At 36.8% G+C, this 18,676-nt stretch overlaps 2 protein-coding genes across 2 annotated transcripts; one reads left to right on the top strand and one right to left on the bottom strand.

Moving 5' to 3' along the window:
• The first annotated feature begins 1,614 nt into the window (after positions 1 to 1,614).
• LOC110877370 (pyrophosphate-energized vacuolar membrane proton pump) lies at positions 1,615 to 11,425 on the top strand. Its single transcript, XM_022125510.2, has 8 exons — positions 1,615 to 1,974; positions 3,622 to 4,196; positions 5,868 to 6,247; positions 6,321 to 6,407; positions 6,508 to 6,838; positions 9,526 to 9,936; positions 10,030 to 10,089; positions 11,041 to 11,425. Exons 1-8 carry the CDS (start codon positions 1,737 to 1,739, stop codon positions 11,245 to 11,247), a joined length of 2,289 nt encoding a protein of 762 aa, XP_021981202.1. The 5' UTR covers positions 1,615 to 1,736; the 3' UTR covers positions 11,248 to 11,425.
• A 2,616-nt stretch (positions 11,426 to 14,041) lies between these two features.
• On the bottom strand, positions 14,042 to 16,204 carry LOC110875452 (zinc finger MYM-type protein 1-like). Its single transcript, XM_022123649.1, has 4 exons — positions 15,186 to 16,204; positions 14,896 to 15,095; positions 14,568 to 14,842; positions 14,042 to 14,458 (listed from the first exon to the last, which is right to left on the bottom strand). The coding sequence occupies exons 1-4, from the start codon at positions 16,202 to 16,204 to the stop codon at positions 14,042 to 14,044; spliced, it is 1,911 nt and encodes a 636-aa protein (XP_021979341.1).
• Positions 16,205 to 18,676: the final 2,472 nt, after the last annotated feature.

Consider the following 18,676-nt stretch of genomic DNA (forward strand, 5'->3'; position numbering starts at 1 on the left):
GTACATCATTCTACACAACATGATTTTAGAGGATGAAGGGCGTGCAATAGTTGAATATTATGGTGATCAGGAGACCAAATCAAATAACAAAGACATTGGTAACGAAGAGAAAACACAAAACCAAAATCTAATCGAGTCAAGACAAATAAATTCAAACCTTCGAGATGATTTGGTGGAACATGTTTCCACACTTCCTAGAATCGACTCCATGGAAGATGAAGATGATTGATTTTTTTTGGTGATGTAATTTATTTTTTTTATTGTAGTTATTTAATATAAATAAAAGTTTTTTTTAAATTACTTTATTAAATTCTATGATAAAAATAAAAAAAAGAAAATTCGGTGCCACATGACACCCCAACGCCGCCTGGCGATGCCTCTTCCACACCCCACTTTTCTGGGTGTGAACTGATGGAGCCCACAACTGTCACGTGTCGAGCAATACCCCCAACCCAAGGCTCCTCACACCCCATAGTCTAACAAGAAAAAAATAGGTAAATAAGGTATGTTTAGCCTAAATTCAACATTAATTCAATAATGTATCTATATCTATATATAAATAGGATTCGTATTAAAGAAAAACTCCTAAGAGTTGTTAGAACTTAAAGAACTCGGTATTCTCGTGCGAGTTATCTTTTTCACGCTCTTAGATTAAAATGTGACAAAAACGGTCGTAATTTTTTTCGAAGTGGTGTTTTCGGCCTCTTACGACTGCTATAAAAAGCTGACGACATCAGCTTTTTACAACATTTGCATTTACGACTGCTATATGTGAAAAAAACTAGTTTTTTTATAGAAAAGCTGATTTTTCAGGATTTTTGATAAACAAATTTTTCTGAAAAAACCTTTGTTCTTTTATTTTTCACAACTTAAATAAGTTTTTATTTTATCCTATCATAACTAAAGTAAGTTATTATTTTACCCAAATTCTAGATATGAGTGATAGCTAAGTGGAGATGAACTATTCTGGAGTATCACCAACAAAAAAATATCACTAAAAAAATACAAAATTGCTATTCAAATTTACAAAATATTATAGCTAAAAAAAACCAAACTACTATTCAAATCATCAAATTCGAATTTTTCACGATTTTATCTCTAATTTCTAACCTTAACCTAATAATTAATAAAAAAAAGTTAAATGTCATTTTAGTCTATGTGGTTCGGGCTATTTTGACAGTTTAGTCTAAATGTTTCATTTTTCGTCTATGAGTCCAAAAATATTTCACCGTTGCTATTTTAGTGCACTGGGCTAACTTCATCTATTTTTTCTGTTAGCGAGAAAGACAATTCGGTCATTTTATATGTAATTCTGTTAACTAAAAGGACAATTCAGCCATATAAAATGACTGAATTGCCCTTCTCGTTAACAGAAATAATGATTGAAATTAACCTAGTAGACTAAAATAGCAACGGTGAAATCTTTTTAAACCCAGATACAAAAAATGAAACTTTTAAACTAAACTGTTAAAATAGCCTAAATCAAAAGGACTAAAATCACATTAACTCTGATAAAAAAGATAAATACAAAAAGACTATTTACTCTCTCTCATCAATTAACTCACAACCCTCTCTCTCTACATAACATACATACACACACACGTACATAACAATTATACACACATCCTATAAATATATATCATCACCCCAACCTGAAACTTTTCATTGCCACACAAAACACACCCCAACAATTTAAACCCTCTCTCACTCTTCACTTCCCCTCTTTCTCCTCCGCCATGGTTACGTCCACAATTCTCTCAGATCTCGGCACCGAAATCCTAATTCCGGCATGTGCACTCGTCGGAATCGTCTTCTCTCTCCTCCAGTGGTTCCTCGTCTCCAAAGTCTCCCTCTCGCTCGATAAACCGGACGCTAAACACGCCTTCACCGAGTCCTTGATCGAGGAAGAAGAAGGTGTTAATGATCATAACGTTGTTCAGAAATGTGCCGAGATTCAGAACGCTATTTCCGAAGGTAGTTTACATAATTAGATCTCTGTGATTTGTAGTATAATTTTTTGATATTTTATATGATTTTAATTTTTTGATTTTGTAATATTTTATATGATGTTTTTACGCTTGACTATTGGAATATTGTTTGTTTGTTGCTAGAGAAATCTATAAGCGTGTTTAGTAATAAATAATATTGCGTTTAATAATTAGTTTCTATATTCCTTAAGTTGGTTTGACATGAAGTTTATGTTTCCTTGATTTTATGATTATTGTTTTTTTTAATTAATATTAGTGGTGGTTGTGTGATTACTGATTAGTTTAGATTCATTAGAGTATGTATACTTGAAGTTTGCCATATTGGAACATATGAATTTTTTTGTTCATTTTTTAATCATAGAGTTTGACTGTTAATGTGTTTTAGAGCATTTTTGTTGATTTTATTAAGTTACTGACATTTTTTGTAATTTTTTTTGTAGATCTTATTCTCTGACCAGCATATTTTTTTTTGATTTAATATTATATTGACAGACTTGTATATAAGTTTCTTGCTCACTTCTCTATGGTTTGACATGAAGTTTCTGTTTTTTACCTTAGTTCTGATTTTTTTAATTTTAATATTAGTGATGGTTGTGTGAATAATTTTTTTAACATTATGAGTATGTTTGGCAAAAGTAGCTGGTGGCTGGTAGCTGAAAGCTGGAAGCTGGAAGCTGGTAGCTGGTGGCTGTAGCTGGTAGCTAGTAGCTGTAGCTTTTTAGATATATTTGGTGTTTGGTAGAGTAGCTGGAGCTTTTAATAAAATGTATAAAATTACCAAAATGGACATAACTAAAAATTTAGAAAGTTGGTGCATTAAAAAGTTCCTTATTTTTAGAGGTTAAAATAGTCATTTTTTTCCTAAAAGCTTGTAGCTCCTTCTAAACGATACTAGTAGTAGCGTTCAACCAAAAGCTTCAAGCTCCCAACCTAAAAGCTTAAAGCTCCTTCAGCCAAACAAGACTTTTTATTGAGCAGGAGCTTTTTCTTAAAAGCTTAAAGCTAGAAGCTCCTAAAAGCTCCTAAAAGCTCCTAAAAGCTTCATGCCAAACATACCCTATACCCTAGATTTTAGAGAATAAAGGATAAATACACCACTACCTGCACCTTTCGGCGTTTAAACTCTCAACCTTTTGACTGTAAAGCATACGTGTTAACCACCATGACGTCACTTGGGGGCGGTTGTGTGATTTTTTAAGATTAAAGTTTGTAAGCTTGAATTTTGCAATCTTAGAGCATATAGGTGTGTTTTTTTAATTAATATTTTAATCATAAAATTTGACTGTTAATGTGTTTTATAGCACTGTAATAAGAAGCTGATTGATCCCTTTTGTTGGTTGAATGTTGAAGGGAATTTTCAGTTACTTACATCATTTTAATTCTTGAATATTTCATTCTTTGACCAGCATATTTTTTTATTAAAGATTAAATTGACAGACTTGTATTTAGTTTCTTACCTGACCCTGTTGTTAAGTGTGTGATAACTTTTTTTTTACCATTATAAGTAACTTGTATGAATCCAATGTATGACTTGTATGAACACCAATTTTAGAAGGTACTGCTGATGCAGGTGTGTCAATGTGTAATTTTTATTAGAAACTAATATTGGTTTTATTTTTTCTTTGTATTGCAGGAGCAACATCTTTCCTATTTACCGAATACCAATATGTCGGTATCTTCATGATCGCTTTCGCGGTATTAATCTTCGTCTTCTTGGGATCCGTCGAGGGATTCAGTACCAGTTACCAGCAATGCACATACGACACCACCAAAATGTGCAAACCTGCCCTATTCACCGCAGTCTTCAGCACCGTATCATTCATCCTCGGGGCCATAACTTCCGTTATATCTGGTTTTCTCGGGATGAAAATCGCCACATACGCAAATGCCAGAACTACCCTTGAGGCAAGAAAAGGTGTCGGAAAGGCGTTTATTGTTGCGTTTCGTTCCGGAGCTGTTATGGGATTCTTGTTGGCTGCTAATGGTCTTCTTGTGTTGTATATTACTATTAATGTTTTTAAGATTTATTATGGTGATGATTGGGAAGGGCTTTTTGAAGCGATAACGGGTTATGGGCTCGGTGGATCTTCGATGGCGCTTTTTGGTAGAGTTGGTGGTGGTATTTATACGAAAGCCGCTGATGTTGGTGCTGATCTTGTTGGTAAGGTTGAGCGGAACATTCCTGAAGATGATCCCAGAAATCCAGCGGTAAATATATATTTTCGCATATATTTTTGGTGACGTAGGGGTGGGTTCATAGTTGTTAATGGTGAATAGCGACAAATAGCGATAAGGTACCTATATGCTACATAGCGAATAACGATAAATATCGGGCGGCTATGTTATAAATAGCGATATACTAGAAAAAAAATATACGTATATTATATCAAAATACCCTGGTATATATGCTATTTTACATGTATATTTGACAAAACCTAAGATCCAACTATTTTATAGCTATATTTAATTGCTATGTATGTTACAAAAAATGTCGCTATTATCGCTACAACCCTAATAGTTAGCCTAGACCTATACGCTACGTAGCGCGCTATAGCGATCGCTACGCTCGCTATTGACAACTATGGGTGGGTTAAACAATTTGATAACTTTTTCTTTCTATATTAACTTGCTAGTGCCACAATGCTTATTTATCATGCTAGAATGTTTAGCCTTTTGTCTGAAATATGGATTGTTTGTCAAAGGTTTTGGTCATTGACCCTAAAACTAAACTGATGATTAAGTGGTGAATAGTTACAAGTTCAGATAGACTTGAAAGTGTTTCACTTATGAATGATCTGTAAAGGCTGCCTCTTGGTACTGAGTTTCCTTAAAGATAAACACTTCCAAGGTTTAAGAGTAAAATGCCATTTTCGTCCTTGAGGTTTCGCTATTTTCGTCCAAAGATCTGTTTTTCCGCATCCGGATCCAGAAGGTTTGAAATCTTGCTATTTTCATCCGACTCGTTAACTCCATCCATTTTTAACGTTAAGTCATGGGTATTTTCATCTTTTTAGACATTTTTCTGTGATGTTTATAGGGTTTGGGTGGGGAGAAAGTCAAGAGAAGAAGTGGATCTTTATTTCTTATGTTGTTTTTTATTTTAATAAAAAATGTCTAAAAAGACGGAACTGCCCTTCATTTAACGGAGAAAATGGATGCAGTTAACGAGTTGGATGAAAATGGCAAGATTTCAACCTTTTGGATCTAGATGCGGAAAAACAAAACTTTGGACAAAAGTCGCAAAAGTGGCCAAACCTCAGGGACAGAAATGGCATTTAACTCAAGGTTTAAAATCATGCAAATAAGTGGGTCGGGGTTAATATGGGCCTGCTTGACCCAAAGCATTGTTTGTTGAATTTAATTACAGAAATTCTATTATTTAAATACTAACATTATTTTTTAGTAGAAGGTTTTAATGTTTTATGCATCAAGAATTTAATTTGGGCGTAGAGTTTTTTGACCCGTTTGACGTGCATCTTTTCTTTTGGTCATTTTCCCGTTGACCCATAAGAGAGAGAAAAAATAACTTATATCGACCCGTTTACAAGTAAAAGGGTCAATATTTCCTCCTCTTGTTTTTTTTCACTGGTGATATCTGTTGTTTGTCTAATTTTGTTACAAAAATTGTATGGTTTAAAATAACCTTACTTTTTTAATAAAAGGTTGTAATGTTTTATGCTTTAAGAATTCAATTCGGGTGACTTACGAGTTGTTTGACCCATTTGACCTGCATTTTTTGTCATTTTCCCGTTGACCCGTTAGAGACAGAAAAAAACAACCTAAATCGACCCGTTTATACTAGTAAACGGGTCAATATTTCCCCCTCTTGTTTTTTTTTTCATCGTTAATACATATTGTTGACTGGTCAATCTGCTGCAGGTGATTGCTGACAATGTTGGTGACAACGTCGGTGATATTGCAGGTATGGGATCCGATCTATTCGGCTCATACGCGGAGTCATCATGTGCAGCCCTTGTTGTTGCATCAATTTCTTCATTCGGAAACAACCACGATTTCACAGCAATGATGTATCCTCTCCTCATCAGCTCAGTGGGCATCCTTGTTTGTTTGATCACCACCTTGTTCGCTACCGACATTTTTGAAGTCAAAACTGTAAAGGAAATCGAGCCCTCTTTAAAAAACCAACTTATTATTTCTACTGTTTTGATGACGATTGGTATCGCACTCGTTAGTTGGATTGCGCTTCCTTATTCTTTCACCATCTTCAATTTTGGTGTTCAGAAAGAAGTTAAGAACTGGTAAGGAACTAATAGGTAGATATAGCAAAAACGACGATTTATCAACCGTTGACTCACTTAGATGACTTTGCAGGCAATTGTTCTTATGTGTTGGTGTTGGTTTATGGGCTGGCCTTATAATAGGATTTGTAACGGAGTACTACACTAGCAACGCTTACAGGTATGATATTATATATTTTTTGTTTATCTCTAATAGAGTAATATTCTTAAAAAAATTAATAATTTTTTTTTTTTGAAATTGTTCACTATGTTTTAACTAGCCCTGTGAAAGATGTTGCTGATTCTTGCCGTACTGGAGCTGCTACAAACGTCATTTTTGGCCTTGCATTGGGATATAAATCAGTTATTATCCCTATTTTTGCAATAGCAATCAGTATTTTTGTTAGTTTTAGCTTTGCTGCGATGTATGGTATTGCTGTAGCCGCGCTCGGAATGCTGAGCACCATAGCTACCGGTCTGGCCATTGATGCATACGGTCCCATCAGTGACAACGCTGGCGGCATAGCTGAAATGGCGGGGATGAGTCACCGGATTCGTGAAAGAACTGATGCCCTTGATGCTGCTGGAAACACCACTGCTGCTATCGGAAAGGTACATTGGTCAATATACAAACTTTGGTTAACTTATTTAGAGTAAAATGCCATTTTCGTCCCTGAGGTTTGGCCAGTTTTGCGACTTTCGTCCAAAGGTTTGTTTTTCCACATCTGGATCCAAAAGGTTTGAAATCCTGCCATTTTCATCCGGCTCGTTAACTCCATCCTTTTTTCCCCGTTAAATCAGGGGTATTTTCGTCTTTTTTGTTAACATAAAGGGCAATTTGGTCTTTTTCACTTTATGAACAAGTATTTAGCATAATGTACAAATATTCAAAAGACCGAATTGCCCTTTTAGTTAACAAAAAAGCCGAAAATACCGCTGACTTAACGGAGAAAAATGGATGGAGTTAACGAGTTGGATGAAAATTGCAAGATTTCAAACCTTTTGGATCCGGATGCGAAAAACAAACCTTTGTACGAAAGTCGCAAAACTGACCAAACCTCAAGAACGAAAATGGCATTTTACTCATTTATTTATTTTCTCTTTTTCTTCAAGATCTGGTGTGGCAAAATGGGTGGGTCTATCTGGTTGGATCAACACAGGTAGGGTTGACCTAAAACAGTTTTGTCCAAAATTTAAGCTAGTGTCAAATATGATCACAATATATTATTCAAATAAATTATAGTCTAATTTATTAAATAGAGTAAAGTACACGGATGGTCCTTGTGGTTTACCAATATTTGGATTTGGTCCCTAGCTTTCGAAAAGTAAACTGATCGTCCATGTGGTTTGCACTTTGTAACACATTTAGTCCTCAACTTTTTCCAAAAGTACAAGGATGGTCCCTGTGGTTTGTACTTTGTAATGCATTTAGTCCCTAACCTGGACATGCTAAAACATTTAGATTTGTTGGTTGGGGAATAAATGTTTACAAAGTGCAAACCACAGGGACCGTCTGTGTACTTTTGGAAAGCTAGGGACCAAATCCAAAATTTTGGTAAACTACAAGGATCATCCGTGTACTTTACTCTATTAAATAAGTGAAGTAGAGGTTTTATCCACATCAAAAATTCACTCGGGATGAATTTTGACCGATTTGACTCATCCTTTTTAAAAGAATTTTTGGATTTTTCGTGGCCCGTATGAAGTAGATCATAAATCGAATAGACCAATTCACAAACAATAAATATAAAAACACTCTGTCCAAAATACTGTTTTAGAAATAATTAGTTTGTCAAATATGCTGGAAGAACTATAAGTTTCTCTGGATTTTAGATGTCAAATATAAAAGTCAAACCTGTGTTTATAAAAAGTCAAACTGTGCTGAATTTTAAAACGTGATGATCAAGTAAAACGGTTATGATGGTTAGTTATGTTAGTTATGTAGTAATAAATCTTACCGTCAATTTGTAAGGGTATGAAGAAAAACTGAACTAATTTTAGGTTATTAGTATGGTTTATGTTTCGACCATAAAGGTTAATCTTCTTAATCCTTCCTGAGCTATCGCCTTGATCTCCCTGCAAAACAATCAACACACCGTTAAGCTCGTTAAGAGGGGAATATGGGGGTTTCCCTCTTAACCACTCTCCGGCGTGAGAATAAGTAATTGTTTTGAGAGAATAAGTGTGTGTTTAAGAGTGAGAGAGCAGAGAACAGAATGAATTAACCTGTACATGAAGGTCCCTATTTATAGCCGGACTAGTGTAGAAGGAGATGAGCTGATGGGCCTTGGGCCTGGTGTCGACAACAAGGAATATCCTTTATGTCCCTTCTGTTACAACCGTTAGTGTTTCTAGAAGGTTACCGGAGCTGGCACACCTTGAATGGAGCCACCACGTGTCCTGGTTGTCGTCCTTGTTGTCTCCCTGACATCAGCAGGTGAGTGGAGATCATTGAGCAGGTGTCGCCCCCCTCTGATTGGTGCCACGTAGGCGTCCTTGTGTACCCTCTTGTCTCCTGCACGATTGTTGATCGTGGAGCACGATAAGATACAGCCTGTTGGACGCTGATTGACTCGTACCCTTCGTATTATCCAGAATGAACCTGTGCTCCTGTCCTCGCGCGGCCACTAGAGCACATCCGGCGCAAGGTCCAGGGAGTGAGGGTTTTCATCCAGGATGCTAAGTGTAGAATCTGAGCTTCAACCTTGTTTGGGCCTCGCGCGCGACCAAGGTTTTACCTTTTTAGTCGACACGGGGTCTGTAGGCTTGTCAGATTGATGTAATAGGAGTATGGTCCTGCGCGCGATCTGATTGGTCTGCGCGGCTTTTGGGGACCATACCTCTTCAGGGTTTTAATACCCCAAACCAAACTCATTTGTATGTGCGTAATATATAATAAGTGTGTGCTTTGTGTGCGTCACACTAAAATCTCGTGGATCCGGTTCCATATTCATGAAAAGCCGGGGTTGAAACATGTTATCTGCACATAATCTGTGCATACTCGCAATTGTTCATCCAATGATCTTAAACGTAAATCAATCCCCGATCCGACAAAATATAGTTACAGGCGTTTATTATTTCAGTAATAATCTAATATTTTTTAGATAAAAAGATTTTCAAGGATGGGTGATTTTCAAACGGTCTGACCCATTTGACCCGTTTGCTTTCAAGTTAATGTATTTTACCTGTTTGACCCGTTAGAAAAACAAAACAACACAATCAACCCATTGATAAGTAAATGGGTCGATTTTAGTATTTTACCAGCTCTAAATTCAGGTCTGTTCTACATTTGGTTTCAGGGTTTTGCTATAGGGTCTGCAGCCCTAGTATCCCTGGCTCTATTCGGCGCATTCGTGAGCCGGGCCGAAATCACAACCGTAGACGTATTAACCCCCAAAGTCTTCATCGGTTTACTCGTGGGCGCCATGCTTCCATACTGGTTCTCAGCCATGACAATGAAGAGTGTCGGTAAAGCGGCTCTTAGCATGGTCGAAGAAGTACGAAGGCAATTCAACACCATTCCGGGCCTCATGGAAGGTACAGCTAAGCCCGATTACGCCACATGTGTCAAGATCTCCACCGATGCATCCATTAAAGAGATGATCCCGCCTGGCGCACTTGTCATGCTTACTCCTCTCATTGTCGGGATCTTCTTTGGTGTTGAGACGCTTTCGGGTGTTCTTGCTGGATCTCTTGTGTCGGGTGTACAGGTAATCCGAAACTGTTTTAACTTTTATTATTAAGTTTGATAATGAGATGAGCCGGTTGGGTTGTTTGACCCGAAAATGCTTTTTATAATGCAGATTGCTATTTCCGCATCGAACACTGGTGGTGCTTGGGATAATGCGAAGAAATACATCGAGGTATAGTTAACTACCCTTTTTCTTTTTCCGGTTGACACTTAGACTAAGGCTGTTCAAATAGCTCACGGCTTGAAACCCGTTGAAAATAGCTCGAAAAAAGCTCGTAAATAACTGAGCAGAGGTGAGGTTGCTCTGCTCAAAGCCCAACTTTTATAGGCAAAAGAAAGTCATCCCCCTTTTTCTGTTGAAACATCTACTCTATCTAGGGGTGTTCAAATGGCTCGCAGCCGGTGCGGGAAAAGCTCGGCTCGAAAAAAGCTCGATTGTAAACGAGTCGGCTCGTCTTGACTTGATTTGTAAACAAGCCGCCCAAGCTAGGCCTGGCTCAGCTTGTGAGCTGGCTCGAATTATTTTATTTTTATATAGAATAATTTTAATTTTAAATGCATTAAAATAAAAGGGGGTTGAAGTGCTATAACTTTAAGATCAATAAATAAATAACATATTAAAAATATTGCAAAATAATTAACAATTATACATATAATACTTTTAGTAAGTAATTCTGTCCTTAAAATACTAAAAAAAATAATACATATAAAATATGTGTAACTTTTTTTTTTTTTTTTTTGTTCTTTATGTTATCAACATTTGTAAAAAATAAAAAAATATATAAAAAAACTAACGAGCTGGCTTGAACATTTTACAAGCCGAGCTCGAGCTCGATTTTTCAGCTCGATAAAATAAACGAGCTGAGCTGAGGTGGCTCGTTTAAGTTGGAGCTCAAGCTGGCTCGGCTTGACTACAGCCCTAACTCTATCCATGCAACAAATATTATCCTTTGTTGTTATATATTTATATCCGAGTCGAGCTCGAGCTCAATTCCAGGTTGTTAATAGTTTTCGAGCCGAGCGAAGCTGGCTCGGGTCAGCTCGCTCGTTAAGAAGCCCTACTTTGGCATGAGTTCTTTGTTAATTAATCTGACTATCGTGGCTCGAATCTGTACAACTTTAGGCTGGTGCATCTGAGCATGCAAGGACACTTGGTCCGAAAGGGTCAGACGCGCACAAGGCAGCCGTGATTGGTGACACTGTTGGGGACCCTCTAAAGGACACATCGGGCCCGTCTCTAAACATCCTCATCAAGCTCATGGCTGTCGAATCGCTCGTGTTTGCTCCATTTTTTGCCACCCATGGAGGCCTTCTATTCAAGATCTTCTAGATTTCATCACAAAGGAAGGTATAATTCAACTTTACTGCTTTTCTAGATCTTTGGAGCCATTGAACACCTGTTGGTCCTTTATGTTTCTCTAAATCTGTACTATTTAAAGGTTTATGAGAAATTAGAAAATTTTTGACATGGGTTGATGAGTGATGAATCATTTATGGTTTCCTTCTTTTTTTTATCCTTTATTTATTTCATTTTTAAGGTTCCATCCGAGTGTGAGGATGGTTTTTATCGACATCAGACTGCATAGTTAAAGCCATGGTTGCAAAAGTCGCTAGGCGCTCCCTAGTCGGTCGATCGGGGAGTTGAGAGTACTCGGCCTAGGCGGAGAGTACTCGGGGAGTACTCGGACATGTTAAATTATAAAGAAATTAGTTTTTGCAAATTAAATATATGTCAAATAACATAAATTTATTAATATCTATAACAAAATACGTGAATATGATATTCATTCTTTAATATGATAGGAGTAGAAATTATGTTTTATATTTTTTAAGTCAAAATCGGCCCTAGTTGACCTACTAGATACGATTTTGGCCGAGGTTGACCGCGTTTGACCTATTCCGAGTAATTAGGCGGAGTCAAAGAAAGTCGCCTCGGCAGCCTACCTTGTAGGGACTACTCGGAGAGTACTCGGCCTTGGAAACCTTGTTTTACAACCATGGTTAAAGCTTAAACCATGAGTTTGTTTCAATACAAAACAAACTTCAAACTTTAACATGTTATGCTACTAATAAACAAAACAGACTCTGACTAAGAAGTAGGCATTAGACATCATGTATCAACACTCACAACATGAGAAAACTAGAGCTTTAATATGTACTAGATTTTTGCCATAAATCACGCGTTGCTGCTGCAACGTCTTAGTTTTTTATAGTTGGTGATAGGTTATGTTATGTGTTAACCGTATGAAAACGCGTGTTTTGACGTATTCAATCTAAAGCATTGCGGTTACAAAAGAAATGGAATCAAACCCAAGTTGGTTCGTTTAGTGAGGGTTCCACAGTTTGCATCAAGACTTAGCGGCATCAAAGCGTACGATGGTTTGAAGTTATAATGTCGAATGTATACGTATTATGTTTGACCCGACTAGTTTCCGAACACAGTTTACGTCAAAATGTAGACCATCCGAAAACGTACACAAAAATAAGCATGAAAACGTATTATATTTGACCAACTCAATTTAAAAAAAATCGAAACGTGAATTTATAGCGTTCACATTGAAACATAAAGAACGACACATGAAAAACCAGCCTGATAACATCAAAAGAACGACAATCGGACTTACCAGTCCCAAAAGAGGGTAAAAAACTAAAAATCCTAGTTAAAACCGACTTAAACATCAAAAAAGCTCAAGGTCAACAACCACATGCAACCGACAATACATGAAGTCGCATGAAAAAGCAACCGAAAACATCAAAAGAACAACGATCGAAGTTACCGGTCCATAAAGAGGGCGAGAACCCTGGAAAATACCAACTGAACACATGGAATAATGTAATTATTTACCTTAAATAAGGATGAAAATGCATCACATGTGTGGAAGAAGTAACATCGGAACACCCTTGCCACCATGTGTAGCGGAGGAGTGGTGGAAAGGGTAGAAGCTTCCAAATGAAACCGATGAAACAAAAAAGTTGGGTTATATACCTAATAACGGTACAACCCCTTAAACAAAATTTACAACACTACTAAGCTTATAACAACACTAAAGCACAAAGCACAAACACCTAAAGTCAAACTATGCTACTAATTCGTAATATATAAATTATAGACTCATAAACTCTTAACAAGATGAAGAATTTCAATATTCATGTATGTATCTCTTTGCAGGTTTCAACTTTTATCTTTACTAACTACACTAGACACCTTTTAGACCATAGGTAATGGTTAATGCCCACTAAGGGGCATTTTTCACCACATCATCATAATGCCCTTTTAAAAAATATGTAATGGATAATGCCCATTTCATTTATTACTTTCCATTATTTTTCTTCTCTTTGGGCATTATTATAGAAATGCCCCACCTTCTTCATGCCCTTATAATGCTCAAGGGGGTGGTGTTGAGGGCATTATCAAACTTTTTCATACCCTTATAATGCCCATTACACATGGTCTTATGCAATTAGTTTGTTGTAAATTTGGACCTCTATACTAATGGCCGTCTATTTAGCTCACTAAATACAAGCATGCGAAAATCACTGAGAGTAAGTATGTAATTTTCCCTCTCCCCTTTTAATTCAATATTTTTTTACAAGAAACCATGGATTTAACACAAGAGCTACCCAAACCATATTGTATTAATCCCAAGTGTTTTACACTTAAGAAATAATTACAGACTCAAACTCTCAAACAAAACGAAGATATAAATAACTATACAAGAATGTGGGTGGGGGTGGGGTGTGGGGGGGTGTTAGGGTGGGGGTGGGGGATGGGGAGGGGGGGGTTTAGGGGTTTTTTTGATGGGGGTTAGGTTTTTTTAGGTTTTTGGTGGTGTAGTAGATTTATTTTGTTGTGTTCACATTGGTTCTCGAGGTTCTCGCATGAACCCCACCATATATACAAGGCCGTCTTCGAAAATCACAAAATTTTTTTGGCGCTGTTCGAGAAAAAAAAAATTGGGCCCTATTCGCAAATCTTCATATAATATAAATTCATCAATCATTCAATCAAATAACCCATAATACTACGATAACTGTTATCAAATAGATAAAACAAATTAACAAAAATAGTGTAGCAAAAATATCAAGTTATAGAACGTACTTGCTAAGCGAAAAGTGTGGTTCTTCTAGCGTTTTTTTGAAGAAAAGCTCTTGATCAACTCCTTGTAATCCATAGTATCTAATATTTCACTTTCAATAGAAATTGTCGCCAACCCGTTTAGCCTTTCTTGTGACATTGTAGAACGTAAATAGGTCTTCAACAACTTCAACTTTGAGAAACTTCTTTCTGCCAATGCCACGGTTACCGGAATTATCAACATCACTTTATATGCATTTATAGCATTACGATAAGTTGTACTGCGTTGGAAGATATAGTCTAAAACATCAAAAGGGTTGTCAATGTGTCTCGGTAAAAATGTCTTAATCAAGTTCAACTCCGTATACAATTCTTTAGCATCAATATCGGAGTCTCCTTCATACTTCAATGCATCTTGAAGGCGATAACAACACTCCTTAAGCTTGGCTTCATTTAGAGTCTTCAACTTTTTTGGAAACAAAAACCCAAATATTTTTTTCGAACTTTTGGTATTGTTCAAATCTTGTTTCAAGTGAAAAAATAGTTTGATCAACAATACATAAAAAATAATTTACTCTAAAATCCTCCTCGGGTGAAAATGTTACTTCTTCTACACTTGATGATTCATCAAATTGTTTTTTCCTATATATCACATGTTTTTTACGGAATTCCCCATTAACACCTATTTCATTTGCAATTTCTCTAGCTTCATCAAGCGCCTTAGAGAACCCCACTTCTCTATAATTCTTAAAGAATTTAATTAATTTGTCCACTTCATCAATAGCAACATCAAGAACAAAATCTTTTGATTGCAACCGTTTGCTCACCACATTCACCTTTGATAATTCACCTTTGATAATAATTCAAACCATATGATAATTTGTGCCAAAAATTGAAAATCACCAAGTTCATACTCTTCTAATGATTTAGCTTCACTTATGATTTTAGCATCTCTATCCGTCTCCCTAACTTCTCGTAAAGCTTTTCTTACATCTCCAAGTTGATTTTTTATAGGCTTAATACTATCTATACGACTTTCCCAACGAGTTGTAGACAATGATTTAAGAGTTAATCCTTTAACATTGTCTTTCAAAATTTGCCACCTATTAATAGAATGGGCAAAGATAGTATATAACCGTTGTATTGTTCCAAAAAATTATTTAGACTTAGTAATTGTGTTAGCCATGTCACACAATGCTAGATTTAGACTATGACAACCACAGGCACTATAGAAAGCTCTAGGATTTTTTTCTAAAAATCTAGTTTGAACTCCTTTGTTTTTTCCTCTCATGTTTGCCCCATTATTGTAGCCTTGACCACGCATATCACCAATATCAAGACCAAGCGACCCTAATTCCTTACATGTAACTTCAAAAAGTCCTAATCCCGTGGTATCATCAACAACCAAAAAACCTAAAAATGATTCCTCAACGGTCACAGAACTAGAGTTAAAATTCACGTACCTCACAATTATGGACATTTGCTCTTGGTGACTTGTATCAGGCGTGCAATCGAGAATGATGGAGTAATACTTTGCTTGCTTAACCTTCTTGATGATTTCGGTTCTAACTTTATCCCCTAATAATTGTATCAACTCGTTTTGAATATTGTGGCCAAGAAAGTGTACATGACACTCCTCATTCAAAACACGACGTACATGTTCTTTCATAATCGGGTCAAACTCTTCCAACATTTCAACTAAACCCAAAAAGTTTCCATTGCCTTTTTTATACAACTTCTCATTTGTCCCACGAAACGCTAAGCCATATTTTGCAAGAAATTTCACAAGCGCAACAATCCGTATAATGACTTGTTTCCAATAATCTTTTTCTTTTTTAAATTGCTCATATGCCACTTTGTCAATTGTTTCTTTGCATTTCAACCTTTGACGCAATTCAAACCATTCGTTCATATTCTTGAAATGTTCTAAACCAACTTCATGTTCTTTAAGTCTACCACTAGCATGTCTCCAATCCTTATAACCCTCATCATCCAACCCACCTTTCGGATGCCCCGTTCTAAAAACTTTACAACAAAAACAAAAGAGTTTGTCAAGTTTTTTCGAATACGCTAGCCATTCTCTATAACACGTCTCCCTATTTGATAGAATTCTAGTGTAAATGGTATTAGAAAAATGTCTTCCAAATTTATCCACGGGGGCCTTAACATCCATATCTCTTTTTGGACCTTTCGTAACCAACTCTTTAATCATGTCATTACTATGCCCACTCCAATTTCTAGGATAAAAAATATCAGTATTCGGAACCGGATTAACATCATCTTCATCTACGGTATCATTAACATTATCTTCACCTACGTTCACGTTGTCTTCACCTACGGTCACATTGTCTTCGCCCACATTGCCTTCTTCACCTACGGTCACATTGTCTTCGCCCACATTACCTTCTTCACCGACGGTCACATTGTCTTCGCCCACATTAGCTTCTTAACCCACATTATCGTCACCCAAGCTAGAACTAGAATTTTGAGTTTCTTTTGAAAAAAATTTGTTTATTCGGTTTTGTTTTACGTCGTCCGCCTTTCTTTTCTCTTCCTCTAGCTTCCTCTTCTTACGTTTTTGATGGCCGGATGAGTATTTGTATTTAGGAACGGGAGGCATAATTTCTAAATATTAACAAAAAAAAAACATTCATTGAAAATTTCAATCACATTCACAAGACATCGTTTAACAAAAATTATACATTCATTCAATATTAACAAATAACATTCATGATTTCATTCAATATTTCAATCAAAAAGACATTCATTCAATAAAAACATTCATATGAAATCGAATCGACTGATATTATGAAATCAAAAAGAAAAATACATTCATTGATTCAATCAAAAAAACGAAATCAAAAAGACAAAATCACAAAAAACATATGAATTTTCGACTGATATTAACATACCTCAGACTGATGATAATTGCGATTTGCTACTGATATACTCCGATAATCCGATTGACCGATTCGATTCCGAAATCCTTGTCTCCTGACTCCTGTGCGTGCAATACGATTGACCGGATTAACGTCGACCTTTTGTCTCCTCTGCGGCTCTGCGTGATCAGCGTCTTTTGGTTTCCAAAATCCCAATTTCCCTCGTTCGTGCGTGAATTTTTTTCAATCATCTGGGATCTGGGCCCTTATTGTTTGTATTTGGGCCTATTTCAATTCATTAAAACCTGGGCCTATATAAGAACATACAAAATTTTCGTTTTTTGGGCCCCATGCTGGTTTGGGCCCTGTGCACAGGCCCACTCTGCACATGGGCTTAGCCGGCCCTGCATATATATGTGTGTGTGTGTATGCGCACGCGCGCTTTTAACATGCACCCCCAATTCAGTTGTTCATAAACAAATAAAATAGCCTCCTAGAGACTTATTTAGCAGGCAAAGACTTGAGCCCCGAAGCCACAAATAATAACTCAATCTTCTAGAATAGCTACATAAGTCCTTGAAGCATACCTATCATATCCAAAACAACTACAGTTTTGAATTTTTATAATCTTGAGATTGAAATGACAATTACATATAGTTTTCAACTCGTTTTATTTTCCTTCTCTTGTAGCATGCCAATCGCAAAAATCCTTTCCCGTGTCTCACCTAATTACTTAAATCCATCTGATAATCTTTGGCAAAACCCTGCAAGTAAAACTGACTTTGAAATTGGTAAAGTGTTCGAGCAAATGGGATTCCGTCAAGGTACAATATCTTGCTCTATCTCCATCAATCCGTATATGTAATAGTGATGATCATTGATGTGTGTAAAATGCAACATATAAATTACATCAAATAAGGCATAAAACTAACCCTTTTTAAGTACTAATGTTGGAAAAAGAGTGTTTTTGTCTTCCTTTTGTATTTTCAGGATGAAATGAGCTCAAAGTCACAAAAGAAGCAAAAAGACAGCCAATTCTAACACAAATACAAGAAAAGGAATAAAAGTAGACTGCCCGAACCCTCAACGGCATCTTCCCAAGCAAAGAAGAGAAAACAGAAGCCTGAACACGCCCCGTGCTCAGCCAGCACGAGGCCGTGCCCAAGAAGCAGCAGAAAAGACAAACCTGTAGAAGCTTCTATTGCCTACCATGGGGCCGTGTCCAGTGAGCACGGGGGCGTGGCGAAAGTACAGCAGGCGCATTAATTGTAATTGCGAATTACAATAATGAAGAGAGATAGTGTCAGACGGGCACGGGGGCGTGTCCAGCGGACACGGGGCCGTGCCCAGCCTTCTGTTCAGCCTATAAATAGGAGTGCTTGGTTTCATTCCATCTCATCCCTTGGCACACCACCTCTCTCACACTTCATCCACCACCCACCACCACCATAACACCATCATCCACCACCATCATCCATTGTCCATCGTAGAGTGTGTGAGTCGTCTCGGGATCCAAGATTGATCGTAAGAGTTCTTGACAATCAAGGCCATGTTTGCCTAAGTCTCTTACATCACTTGGTGAAGACAAGTGTTTAATATAATACTTTTTATTTTTAATCTTTTGCACTTTTGATTTGGTTTTGTATTAATGACTTTAATAACTAGTTACTTATGTTGAAGGTGATCTTTCCTTATCGTTTGTCCGTGGTGTCTTGGCATTATTTTACTGTCTATATAAAATAAAAGATTTTCACCATTCATATCTCCACGGTCTATATGGAGGTATGTTGGCTACCTGGTCGGGG

Source organism: Helianthus annuus, chromosome 9, assembly GCF_002127325.2.
Source record: "Helianthus annuus cultivar XRQ/B chromosome 9, HanXRQr2.0-SUNRISE, whole genome shotgun sequence".
NCBI classification, from domain to species: domain Eukaryota; kingdom Viridiplantae; phylum Streptophyta; class Magnoliopsida; order Asterales; family Asteraceae; genus Helianthus; species Helianthus annuus.